Source organism: Akebia trifoliata, chromosome 11 (assembly GCF_017979445.1).
Source record: "Akebia trifoliata isolate Shusen 1 chromosome 11, ASM1797944v1, whole genome shotgun sequence".
Taxonomy (NCBI): Eukaryota; Viridiplantae; Streptophyta; class Magnoliopsida; order Ranunculales; family Lardizabalaceae; genus Akebia; species Akebia trifoliata.
In genome coordinates this window covers 10,633,952-10,646,977 of record NC_141385.1, presented here as the reverse complement: position 1 = coordinate 10,646,977, position 13,026 = coordinate 10,633,952, and the positions used below count along the sequence as shown (strand labels likewise).

Below are 13,026 nucleotides of genomic sequence, written 5' to 3'. Positions count from 1 at the left end.
GAATCTTGTTTGGTAAATATTGTTTCTAAAAAATGATTTTATGAAAAAACGTTAAATTTTCTAAAAAAATAATGGGATAAAATTCAAAAGATATAAGTCCCTTCATATTAACAAAATTATAAAAATGATCTAAACAATGCGTTGCTAATAAAAATATTTTTCAAATAAAATATCAAATTAACAATAATAGATCCAAACAAAAATATACATTGCATAGTTGCATCATCAACCCAAAACATTAAATAACATATTCTTAAATAAATCATTAAGAAAGAAAAAAAAAAAAGCTATAAATTATTAGTTAAAAACCATGTTCTCATTCAAGTTCTAAGCGAGAAACCAAACGCCCCCTTAAGTATATAGACAACTCCGACATGTCTTGCTGCCTATCACGCAACATACACATTTGCTATATCTGGCATTCTTATCCAATTTTCCCGAAAATCTTCCACTTGGCGTTTTAGAATGTTTGTAACTTTGTATAGAACTTTCGGCCGTCAAAGCTGACCATCAAAAAAAGTCACGGACGACCCCCACATCGCTAATTACACCCACCATTTGTGGGTGCAAATTGAAGGGTCCATATATAAATGCAGACCAAAAGACCAAACCTCGATCTGCACAATAGGACCAATGGACCACCTTGAACCCATCGCATTTTTTATTATTATTATTTATTTCTTCCAATAGTCGGCTTCAATGCCGGCTTCTTCTTCTCTTTTTATTCGAACACTTCTCCAAACGAATTTTTTCTGAAAAAAATGGCGAAATCGCAACAAAACGCTAACCCTAACCCTAATTTTATCTTTCTTCTCATCTTATTTACTACAACAACAACCGCCATGATAGTTACAGAAGCTAGCGATTGTTCTGATTCAGGTCCAATCAAATCCTCAACACCACTAATTAGTTTCCTAGAAAGGATTCAAGAAGCGGCACTCGATTCCTTCGGTGCTTCGGATTTCGATCCAAAGCTCTACATCGATATGTCGTTGAAGTTCAGTTTATCGAACAGTAAAGAGGCTTTCGATAAGTTACCTAGATCGAAGAACGGATCGGTTCCTGTTCGAGATCTGAAATTGTTTATCTCGAGGTATTTGAACGATGCTGGGAGTGATTTAGTGTACGATGAACCGGTGGATTTTGTGCCGGAACCAATGGGGTTTTTGCCGGAGGTGAGGAATTTGGAGGTACGAGCGTGGGCATTGGAGGTACATGCTCTGTGGAAGAATTTGAGTCGGAGAGTTTCTGAAGATTTAAGAGATCGGCCGGAATTACACACTCTTCTGCCGTTGCCGAATCCGGTGATAATTTCAGGTTCGCGGTTCAGAGAGGTTTACTATTGGGATTCGTACTGGGTGATTAGGTTTGTTTTTAATCTGAAAACACCAGACTCGAAACGATTTTTCATGAGATGGGAGGAAAAAAAAAAACAATTTATTTCTTGGAGATACGTTTTCGTTGAAATCTTAATGCTCTCTAATAAAAATATGCCACGTAGACACACCTGGATCCTAACTTAATTAAGAAATTAAAATTTTCATTTGTTCTCCCTCCAGGATTCTCGCTGTCGTTTATTAATGGTCATGCGGGCTCACGTGCGTAGCTTAAAAAGACAGAAAAATCGTTAACACTGAACTCGAATTCAAACTAGTCAACTCGGGCGAGTCAAATTAATAAGTAAAATTATTAAATAATAAAATACTTTGCCGTATTTTTAATTAGCTATGTAGTTTTCTTTTTCATTTATATATTTACATCTTTGCCATGGAAATACTGAAATAGGGCTACAAGAAAAAAGTGGTAATCAGAATTTTAGTAATGAAAAAGGAATAATATCATATAGTACTGGTGTACCTATTAAAATGCATATTTAAGTACAATTTGATAGTTTTTGGCCTCCTAAGGCAAATAATGGATTTTGAATTAATTTATGTGAGCTCTATTAATTAAATAACATTAAAAATATTTATATATAAAAAATATAAAATTATGGCAAAAATTAATACTTAATTGTTGAAGCAAATAATTATAATCATCAAAATTTAATGAGGGTGCGCAAAAAGCTTAATAAACGTGACTCGGTCTATTTAATAAGTTTTGTATCCATGTTATAGTTGATTTATGTACGTTTTTAAATTTTATTTTATTTAATTATTTACTTCCTCACAAAACGAATGGTTTTTTATATTTGTCATCAGGGGTTTGCTAGCAAGCAAAATGTATGAGACTGCAAAGTCAATTGTATATAATCTTATTTCCCTCATAGATGATTATGGGTATGTTCTGAATGGTGCAAGGGCTTATTATAGTAATCGGAGGTAATACCGTTTCTTCTACATTCTTACATCATGCTCTGTTGTTCCAATTTCTCATTGTAATTTCCAAGTATTCAAACTGCTAATTATTGATTCTTGTTTTTTTTTATTTAAATGCTCTTAAGATTGTTAATGTTACCTTATGTTGATTGCATATATTCAAAGAACAAATCTTTTTGATCAATCGTAGTTCTCAATCATTAGAATGTGGATAGTGTTGAGTGTTGTGTTATTTGCTTTCCCCATAAGATCAGTCTTTTGGGGTAAATGGTTTGTCAACATGCTGTTAGAGCATATAAGTCAATTGTTGAGTCTTCTCGAAGGGTGAGGGGGAGTTTTGGGTGTTGTGTTATTCGCCTCCGCTCCCGGGTGTTACATGCCCTAGTTCGACCCCGTGACCCTCTTATATTCATGGTTGCGCCTTTCCCATAAGATCGGTCTTTTGGGGTAAATGGTTTGTCAACATGGTATTAGAGCAGTAGGTTCGTATAGGTCAAGGGTGCGAGTCATCTCGAAGGAATTTTCCACCCTTATGGGTGAGGGAGAATGTTGAGTGTTGTGTTATCCGCCTCCTCTTCCGGGTGTCACGTGCTCACGCATAGTGTTCTAGGTCAACTTGTGACCCTCTTATATTCATAGTTGTGCCTACCTCGTCAATTTGGTCTTTTGGAGTAAATGGTTGTCAACAGATGGAAATAATGAATGTGACTTACTTTCAATAACAAAAGACTTGGCTCTGGACATAATAGAATAGTGGAACAAAATTCATTTAGCTGACCCCAAATCTTTGGGATAAGTTGTCCTCAATCATTTTGTGGTCGTAACTACGCCATGGAGTGTTCATTTTTGGTGGATGAGATCTCTCAGTTTGGACCAATAAATTTGGCCAAATATTACTGTAAATGCTAAAAAATTTCTATGTTGGCTGCCCTTTATGAGCTTGAAATTTTAACTGTAAGCATCATGGAACATTCTGCAGCCAGCCTCCACTCCTTAGTGCAATGGTATTGGAAATATACAAGAGAACTGGTGATTTGGATTTCGTGAAAATCTCCCTCCCTGCATTGCTCAAAGAATACAGCTTTTGGAATTCAGGTACGGTGGGATCATTTATGGAACTACACAAGGATCTTTATTGGTTTCACTCTGCTAACTCTCTAATCTTTAGGATCAGAGGTTTGTTTCCCTTTAAGTCTCAGTTCAGTTTATGGCTTAATTTATTAAACTTCTATTGCAGAAATCCATAAGGTGACTATTCAGGATGCTAGAGCATGCAATCACACATTAAATCGATATTTTGGAATGTGGAACAAACCCAGACCTGAAAGTTCAACTATTGTATGCCCTGTTTCTTTTTTTTTTTCCCATTTTAATGAACTTTAGAGATTACTTTTTTTCTAAGATTAATGTAACCAGTGACTTGAAATTGTCCCCAATCTATAGGACAAGGAATCTGCTTCAAAGCTCTCGAATGATCATGAGAAACAACATTTTTATCGCGAATTGGCTTCAACAGCTGAATCTGGATGGGATTTCAGTACAAGATGGATGACGTAAATTGAGAATAATTCACTTTGTGTCATTTTCAATTGCAGCTTGACTTGTTTCCCAAACCCAGTTAAATTATAAATTTAAATTTCATGTTTGAAATATGTTGTTGCAGGAATCATACCGATCTAACAACGTTGGCTACGACATCAATTATTCCTGTGGATTTGAATGTATACATATTCAAGGTATGGTTGAGAAATATTTAAAGGTTTACGTACTTATGTGTACATGACATGGACGAGAGCTAATTTATCCATTAATGTTAGATGGAGCTTGACATAGCTGTCATGGCAAGAGCTATTGGGGAGAACTCCATTAAAGAACGGTTCTTGAAAGCTTCTCAAGAAAGATGGATGGCGATGGATTCCATCTTTTGGAATGCTGAAAAGGGACAATGGCTTGATTACTGGCTCACTAGTAGTTGTGTATGTGGTTTATAAGTGAATTTTGATAATGCAACTTTGCAAATTTGGTAATCTTTGCAGTTATATTTAATTCCTCCAATCTGATGCTTTCAGGGAGTTCATAAATGGGAAGCTCAGAACCAAAATCAGAATATTTTCGCCTCGAACTTCATTCCTGTGTGGATTGATTTGTTTTACTCAGGTTGATGATTCTCTATTATTTTCAAAATGCAATAGAATTTCAATTGTTATTTGAATTCAACATGTGTTGTTCCTTATAGTTCAAATACGTAATCTAGGTAAATTCTAATTATCTTTTAGTGCAAAAAAAAGCAAGTGTTTAACTATGAAAACTTTTTCCTAACCAACTCTGGAAAGTTCCATGGCCACACTTCCTTGTGGCATCCAAAAACATGATCTGCTAGCATAGGTATGTACCACACAAAATTTGAAGAACTTTGAAAAAAATCCATAAACAATATTTTTTTGGTGTCGGATTTTTATTTTAAATTTGGGAACTCAGTGGGCGCTTCCATTTTTAAAACCTTTGATCATACCCAAAAAAAACTTCTGTTTTTGGTCAATTATGTGTTTTTAACTCTGATTTGGGCTATAAATTCTTATGGGCTGAGGTGTTACTTTTCTTAGCTCTTTAATTAATTTTGTTTAATAACATTTTTGTACATGTCACAAAATTTCAAAAATTATACGCAAAAATGCCACTGTTCAATGACAATTGGACATGTGTGGTTTTGGACGTCAGTATGCATCACCCTTACCTATATTAAAATTGAGTCGCGGTAAACTGACTTGAAAAAAGCCACTCGAAATTCACTCGCTTGACATGGCATGTGCACAGAACCATAGATTTGCCATGCCATGTCAAGTGAGTGAATTTTGAGTGGCTTTTTTCAAGTCAGTTTATTTGGTACTCATTAAAATTACAAGTGGGTGTGAGTGATACATTTCTAAGATCTGCAATAAAGAATAATTGTGATTTTTATTTATTTATTTTTTAAACTTTCATGAACTCTAGTGAAAATAGACTTTATCATGTAAACATGTACAGATGAAGCTATTGTGGAGAAAGTTATGAAAAGTCTCCAAAGTTCAGGCTTGCTTCGTGCAGCGGGAATTGCAACTTCCTTAACAAACTCAGGAGAACAATGGTTAGTAAACTTCATTGAATTCAAATTATAGTAAAACTTTAAGAATAATTCTTTGGGTCTCGATAGAGATCGAGACCTTTTTCTCTATCTTGTTCTGACAAATGTGGAATTATACAGGGATTTTCCGAATGGTTGGGCCCCGTTACAACACATGATCGTTGAAGGTCTGGCAAGACACGGTTCAAAAGAATCAAGGGATCTGGCAGAGGACATTGCTGTGAAGTGGATCAAAACGAACTATGCCACTTACAAGAAAACAGGCGCAATGCATGAAAAATATGATGTTGAAGCTTGTGGAAAGTTTGGAGGAGGTGGGGAATATACACCTCAGGTGAGGACCACAATTCAAATTTACATTTATTTTGATAGTAATTCTTCTTAGAAACCTCATATAAAACTTGAAAATTATTTAAAATAATCTGTTAAAGGGTTTAAAATCTTGATTCCATAGGGCAAAACAAGATAATAAATTCTCTAAAAGATTTGAAATTCAATTGATAATAATGAAAATAGATTCAAAATGTCCCTTACAATGATTTAAATAGAGTTTTAGACTCCTAATTTATCTTCAATTCTGACTAATTTGCCCACTATAATGGATTTAAACAAAATAAAAGAACTTCCCTAAATGACTAAAATAATTAAGACAAAAAGTAGTATGACATAGTAAAATCTGAATTCAAACTAAAATTTGACACCCTGAAATGCCCACTTTTTGCTATTCATGCTACGATTAATGGCTTCCCGTCAGTTGGTCTGTTGTAGGTTTGTATTAGTTTTTCAATTTTGTTTTATAATAAATATTATGATAACAAATTGTAAAGTTACGGCTGTTGAAAGTCAGGATGCACAGAGGTACTATTATTTGGTCTTTTAGCTTGCTTTCTGATTTGATAACTTTGGATATAAATCGAAATTTTGGTTCCAATGGCTGGGACTTATCCTTGAGATAGGTTTCAATGGAATACGTACTTATGTTCTGGATGCATATAAAATCCTGACAGTTGGATTTTGTGTTTAAATGGTCGGAATCATGTGTTTTTTCTTGACCCAACGAATCCTTTCCCCTACATATTTATTTTGTTTTTGAAATTGGATTTGATCCACTAGGACCCAATCTGATTTTGAATCCTAATATTGAGATTCAAAAAAAAAAAAAAAACCTGATCCCAGAAAGGTCCGATCCGATTCATTCCAGATTCTGTCCTGGAATGGTCTAAATCGACTTGATCCAAATGACAGACCTACAACTAATGAGGCATAAGCACAAGATTCATTATTGTGATGTGTTTGCTGTTCATATTATTCTTATTTGATCTTTGATTTTGTGTTGGTGCAGACGGGATTTGGGTGGTCCAATGGAGTGGTGTTGGCATTTTTGGAAGAGTTTGGATGGCCTCATGACAGAAAAATAGATTGTTAGGAGGATTCTTGAAAAATCCAGCACAATTTGTTTGGAATACTGCCAAAAATAAACTTCATTGTGCATAATATATATTTACATATTTTTTATGAAATAATAGATCAAAACAAAGAATTTAACGACACCAAATTTGTTGTTTTTCCCAAAAAACACACATTTAGAATTTATCTTAGAAACACTCTGAACCCCTAAAGAGAGCCAAGCATTTTTCAATATAGAAGCTAGAAGTTTTGGAACAGGCTGATTTTTTTTTCTCTGATGATGATGATCTCTATGATGAGGGGATCATCCTCATATAAATTCAGTTTATTCTAAAACTTTTAATTCTATCAAAAGTGATTTACAAATAAGGGATGGTTCACGAGTCTTCTTCAACTTGTAAATTGGATTAGAAGTTTCAAAACAGACTGGTTTTTTGTGAGGATGATCTCTATCATCCTCACAAAAAACAAGTCTATTATGAAAGATCATCCTCACAAAAAATCAGTCTATCATGAAACTTTTTACTCATATAATGAAAAATGTTTGACACCAGTTTTGGCTCACTTTAGGGCCTCCGAGCGCTCCCCATAATCTTATTATTAGTAGAGGTGGCAATTCATAAGAGACCCATGATTATGATTTGAAAAGGACAAGAAATTAACAAGTTTGGATTGAGTCTAATTGTATCCACATCATAATCGCTTTGATATGTCTAATCTACATATTAAATAGATAATCTCAGTTATACCCATTTTGAGACAATTCAATGTCACATCATCAATGGATTATGTAGACCAATTTACAAACTTGGTCGGTGCATAATCCATTTAAATAATGAAAATATTGTTAGAGAACCGGATGCAAACGTATTATGATATGTCTAATCCAAATATTAAATAGATAATTTTATTTATACACAGTTTGACACATTCATTTACAAACTTGTGTAGACCAATTTACAAACTTGGTCGGTGTATAATCCATTTAAATAATAAAAATATTGTTAGAGAACTAGATGCGAACGTATTATGATACATAAGATATATTGTATAATTATCCATGCATCTCATCATAAAAAGAAGGTAGTGATGGAATAATATATATAGTAATATCAATAAGAAAAATACTGGAATGACACAGGGTAGTTACTACGATTCTCACAAGTCTGACATGGGATGTGCACATAACCATAGATGCGTTTCCTTGCGATACGAGTAAAAATCATCTACGGTTTTGTATGCATCTCCACATGAGAATTGTAAAAATCATAATAAATCCTGTGTCACCCAGCATGACTCTATCAATAATGATATTTTACATTAAGAAATAATAATAATTTAGAATATTAAGTTATTAACCTTGAGGGGATGGCTCAATGGCAATTTCTAATCCAATTAGCGGTGAGACTCCGTAGGTTGTGTGATAGATGCCCAATACGAGCAATATTTTCCCGAGGCCTGGTGCGTGTGATATGCAGGCGTTGCACATGCATAGGAGAGAGTCCCATATGCCTTCGTTCATATGGTTCCCCTAGTCGAATGTAAGTCTGGACACCCCGTTATATATAATATTATGTTAGTTTTTGTATCTTGGTTGATGTAAGCTCTATAAATATCCTATTGAAGTTCATGTAATGATGATCCAAGAATTATCAATAAAATTAGTTTTCATGGTATTAGAGCCCAAGCTGTATTAAGAGCATGATTTTTGTATGTTGTCCTTAGGAGCAAAAGGTCAGGCTAACCATAAGAAGGGAACCTGCCACCCACTGATTGCTACCTTATTGGATGATGCCTTTGATAATTCAAGTGAGGAAATCTTTCCTAGGATTTCTCAATCGGTTTCAAAAGACTCAAAAGAGTCAAATCACATCACCTAATTCTCTCCTATAATTCCTCCTTAAAATCTTGATTAGTTGTCGCCTATTTTGAATTCTACAACTTTTGTATTTTAAATTTGATTTGTAACTATCCCATAATCTTAGGATCTCATGATTGTACACCATTCTATAAATATTCTGTAAATGAATGAAAAAGGTAGGAAAGATATTTTCCATCAAACTCTTTTATAGTATCAGAGCCAAAGTCTCACGACTTTGATCTGTAAATTTTTTTTTTGTTGATAATCTGCTTTCATGGCAACTTCTTCAAATCTCTCTGCATTGGTCTCGATTAACTTTGACCGAACCAATTATGCCTTATAGTTGGCACAATTATTACCTTTTCTTAAAGGTAACAAATTATTTGGCAATGTTGATGGAACAAAGCCATCTCTAGATCAGCATCTTCCTGGTACCAATGAAGTTCGTATGAAAAATCCTCTCTATCATACCTGGCATAAGCAAGATCAACAGATCATCGATTGGATCAATTGTACCTTGACTCCACAAGTGCTCTCCATTGCTGTTTGTTTCTCTACATCAAAGGATGTCTGGCAATCTCTTGAGAAACGGTATGCTTCTTAATCTAGAACTCGTATTTTACAATTGAAGAATCAACTTCAACAGACTAAGAGAGGTAATTCGTCCATTATTGAATATCTTGATAAGATGAACATTATAGCTGATAATCTTGTTCTTCCTGGAAAAGGAATACCTGATGAAGATCTGATTGAAATGATATTAAATGGTGTTGGTCTTGCTTATGAAAGTATTGTTAATTCTGTGCAAACTAAAGATACTCTTGTCTCTCTTGATGATCTCACTGGTCTTTTGTCAAGTGTTGAAATGCGCATGGAGGAACATAATGTTGTCTTTCTTGAACAAACCACTACTGCTTTATACACTCCAAAGAACAAAAATTAGTCACCGTCTTACAATAATTCACGCCCACCACCACCATCTGGTCCACCTGGTCAACCTTCTCATGGATCTCAAACTGGTCAAAATGCACCTCAGGGTCTTTGTCAAATCTGTCATCGCATAGGTCATATTGCAATCAATTGCTATCATCAATTTGATCACTCTTATGAAGGGCGGGTACCTACAAAGAAATTGGCTGCTATGGTGATATCTTCATCTCGATTTGGGAAAGCTGAAACATGGATAACAGACAGTGGTGCATCTACACATATTACTTCGGATTTGGCCAATCTCTCATTTTACGACGTGTACCATGGCAATGACAACGTTGCGGTTGGAAACGGTGAAGGTTTATGAATCTCTCATATTGGTTCCTCTCAATTTAAATCTGATTCATCTACACTTCATCTCAATAATGTTTTATGTTGTCCTTCCATTACTACAAATTTGCTTTCGGTTCATCAATTTACACAAGATAATCATTGTTATTTTGTGTTTCATTCTAATGGTTTCTTTTGTGAGGGATTCAAGAATGGGGAGGATGCTTTTCCAAGGAAAATGTGAGAATGGTCTATACCTTTTTCGGATTCCAAGAGGTTCATCTAGTCCTCAGTCATTTGCTCTCATCGATGAACGTGTTGTTGCACCAGTTTGGCATCAACGCCTTGGCCATCCAACGTCTTTAATTTTGCATCATTTGTTTTTCAATAATTCTCTTCCTTTGAAAGGAATTGTTAAGAATAATGAGTTCTGTAATTCTTGTCCTTTGGGCAAGAATACTAAATTGCCTTTTTCATTATCAAATTATGTTTCTTCAAAATCGTTGGAATTAATTCATTCAAATCTTTGGACATCTCCTGTTTTTTCCATTAAAGGATCTAAGTATTATATATCTTTAATTGATGATTATTCCAAATATACTTGGATCTTTCCTATGCGGTTTAAACATGAATCTTTGGATTATTTCATAAAGTTTAAAATTAATGTTGAGAACTTGTTGTCTACTTTCATAAAGAACTTACAAATTGACGGGGGTGGTGAATACATCAAATTCCAATCTTTTTTTTCTCAGTTAGGAATTTCTCATCGAATAAGTTGCCCCCATACTCCTGAACAAAATGTAGTCTCTGAAAGAAAACATCGCCACATAGTTGATATGAGTATAACTTTATTTGCACAATCTAGAATTTCTACAAATTTTTGGGAAGATTCTTTTAATACTCCTGTTTATTTAATTAATAGACTACCAACCAAACAATTAAATTTTCTTTCATCTTATCAAAAATTATTTGGGAAAATTCTAGATTATTCCTCTTTACGTGTTTTTGGATGTTCATGTTTTTCATATTTGCAACCTTATAACAAAAATAAGCTCAAATTTCGTTCTAGACAATGTGTGTTCTTAGGATATTCCCTTAATCACCAAGGATATCGTTGTTATGATATGGAAATCGATAAAATTTACCTTTCTCATTACATTGTTTTCAATGAACTCTCTTATCCATTCAAATCCGAAAATGGTATGACCATTCATCAATTAACCAAGGAGGTTGATCCCACGGTTCTTATCACTTCACCAAATATACCACCTGAAAATCCTCCACTACCTGAAGTTTTAGAAACTTATGCTGACTCAAACTTTCCTATCTCGATAGAAACACCTCAACCAAATCCGCCTACCTCTCCTACAATATCTCCCCCTCAACCCCCTTCTCCTCAAAATGCCTCTACCAATACGATTGATTCTCAAGCTCCAACTGCCAACAACCAAGACGTTTCTCATACAATTGATAACTCGCTCACAACATGGTATTTTCAAGCCAAATCCGAAATATGCTTTACAACTTATTGTAAGTCCAATTCCACAGGAACCAACTTGCTACACACAAGCTGCAAAAGATCCCAATTGGTGAATGGATGTGTCAAGAGTTCAATGCTTTACGACAAACAGGTACTTGGACTCTTGTTTCTTTTAAATCAAATATACATATTGTAGACACGGGATTTCGTCATTACGATGATCACATCTACAATGGTTTGGAGTCGCCACCATTCATATTATAAGTGGGTGTGAATGGTCACCCGATGTGCATTGTTTTGAAAAAGTGACATTTTTGACGTTTTAGTGACTCTCGATGTGTAGGAACTAATACAACAATGAGATTCGGGGTAAGTGGCTCGATTGGAGAAAAGGAAAGGTGTTAGGCACCCTTTTCTCCCCACTAAAGAGTGGTAACCTCAATTAAACTCGGTCATTTTTTATTTAAAAAGGTGTGAAAGACAACGTGCCACGTGGGTGCATTTGTACCCTAAATAGGGGTTCATTTTCGGCTTGATCATAGGGTCATTCCATTGATGGAAATGACCCTTATAGAATTTTAGCCTTGGGGTACATTCATCCTAAAAAATAAAATGAATGGGAGAGGGGTGATAGAAGAGGGAGGAGGAGAGGGTATAGAAGAGAGAGGAGGGGATTGCCTTGAACCCACCTTGTATCTTCTTTCTTATTTTCTTCTTCTTCTTTGAGTCTTCTTGAGTCCTTAGTATTTTAAGCAAATACAACTCTTTTTTGGTTGAAGGAGTAGAGAAGAGATGATGAGAGAGATGAGTGTAGTATGTGATTTTTTTTATGAGACTTGGGGGGGATTAGTGTGAGGGAATTGATGAGATTTTTCTTAGTGAGAGGGGTGATAGTTGTTAGTAGAGAGAGAGTTGGGGAGAAATTTTGTAGTTAAAGTTGGGGGCCATTTTTGGGAAGAGGAGGAGGGTATTTATAGATGTTGAGGAGTTATTTTAGGGATAAAATGGGGTGAAGTGAAGAAAAAGGATAGAATGGTTATGAGTTTGAGAGAGAAATTGGTATAATTTAGAGGAGATTGGAGGGTATTTAGGGAAGGAGGGTTAAATGGGTGAGTTTTGACCCAAATGGTTTGTATCCTACCCAACCCATTTGGGTGGAGTGTTTGGTGAGGTGAGTTTAAGATAGTGGTTGTGATTAAATGGTATTTGATTTAAGAGAATGGAGGATTTAAAGAGGTGGTTGATGATATTTTGGGAGGGTGAGGGAGATGATGTCATGTGTTAAAGTGGGTGGAAATGAAGGGTTGGGATAGATTGATGGGAGAGGTTGAGTGTTTGACTTGAGAGGATGGTGTAGGTTTAGGTTGTAGATGTGGGTTTTGTAGGGAATGATGAGGGTAGATTAGGGGATGTATAGGTTAGGGGTGTGGGCAGATGTGTTTGATTTGAGAGAAAAGGTGATGGGTTGATTTGTGGGTAGATGGGATTTAAAGTAAATTAATGAGGTAAGTAGTTGGATGAGGGAGGTGAGATGGGGTGATGACATGTGTCATATTTGATTATCAAGATGGTGATTGGT

The 13,026-nt window shown here is 35.1% G+C and overlaps 1 protein-coding gene across 1 annotated transcript; it reads left to right on the top strand.

Moving 5' to 3' along the window:
* The first annotated feature begins 574 nt into the window (after positions 1 to 574).
* LOC147390877 (putative trehalase) lies at positions 575 to 6,985 on the top strand. Its single transcript, XM_086417184.1, has 11 exons — positions 575 to 1,366; positions 2,202 to 2,321; positions 3,298 to 3,413; positions 3,556 to 3,656; positions 3,762 to 3,871; positions 3,982 to 4,054; positions 4,136 to 4,294; positions 4,388 to 4,475; positions 5,343 to 5,442; positions 5,560 to 5,773; positions 6,782 to 6,985. The coding sequence occupies exons 1-11, from the start codon at positions 762 to 764 to the stop codon at positions 6,863 to 6,865; spliced, it is 1,770 nt and encodes a 589-aa protein (XP_086273310.1). The 5' UTR covers positions 575 to 761; the 3' UTR covers positions 6,866 to 6,985.
* Positions 6,986 to 13,026: the final 6,041 nt, after the last annotated feature.

What these genes read in the sequence shown, in the direction of transcription:
- LOC147390877 (XM_086417184.1), top strand. Translation starts at nt 762, where the DNA reads ATGGCGAAATCGCAACAAAACGCTAACCCTAACCCTAATTTTATCTTT. An exon ending in GCTTATTATAGTAATCGGAG is followed by an intron (nt 2,322 to 3,297) that starts GTAATACCGTTT and finishes AACATTCTGCAG; the next exon opens with CCAGCCTCCACTCCTTAGTG. An exon ending in TTCAGTACAAGATGGATGAC is followed by an intron (nt 3,872 to 3,981) that starts GTAAATTGAGAA and finishes ATGTTGTTGCAG; the next exon opens with GAATCATACCGATCTAACAA.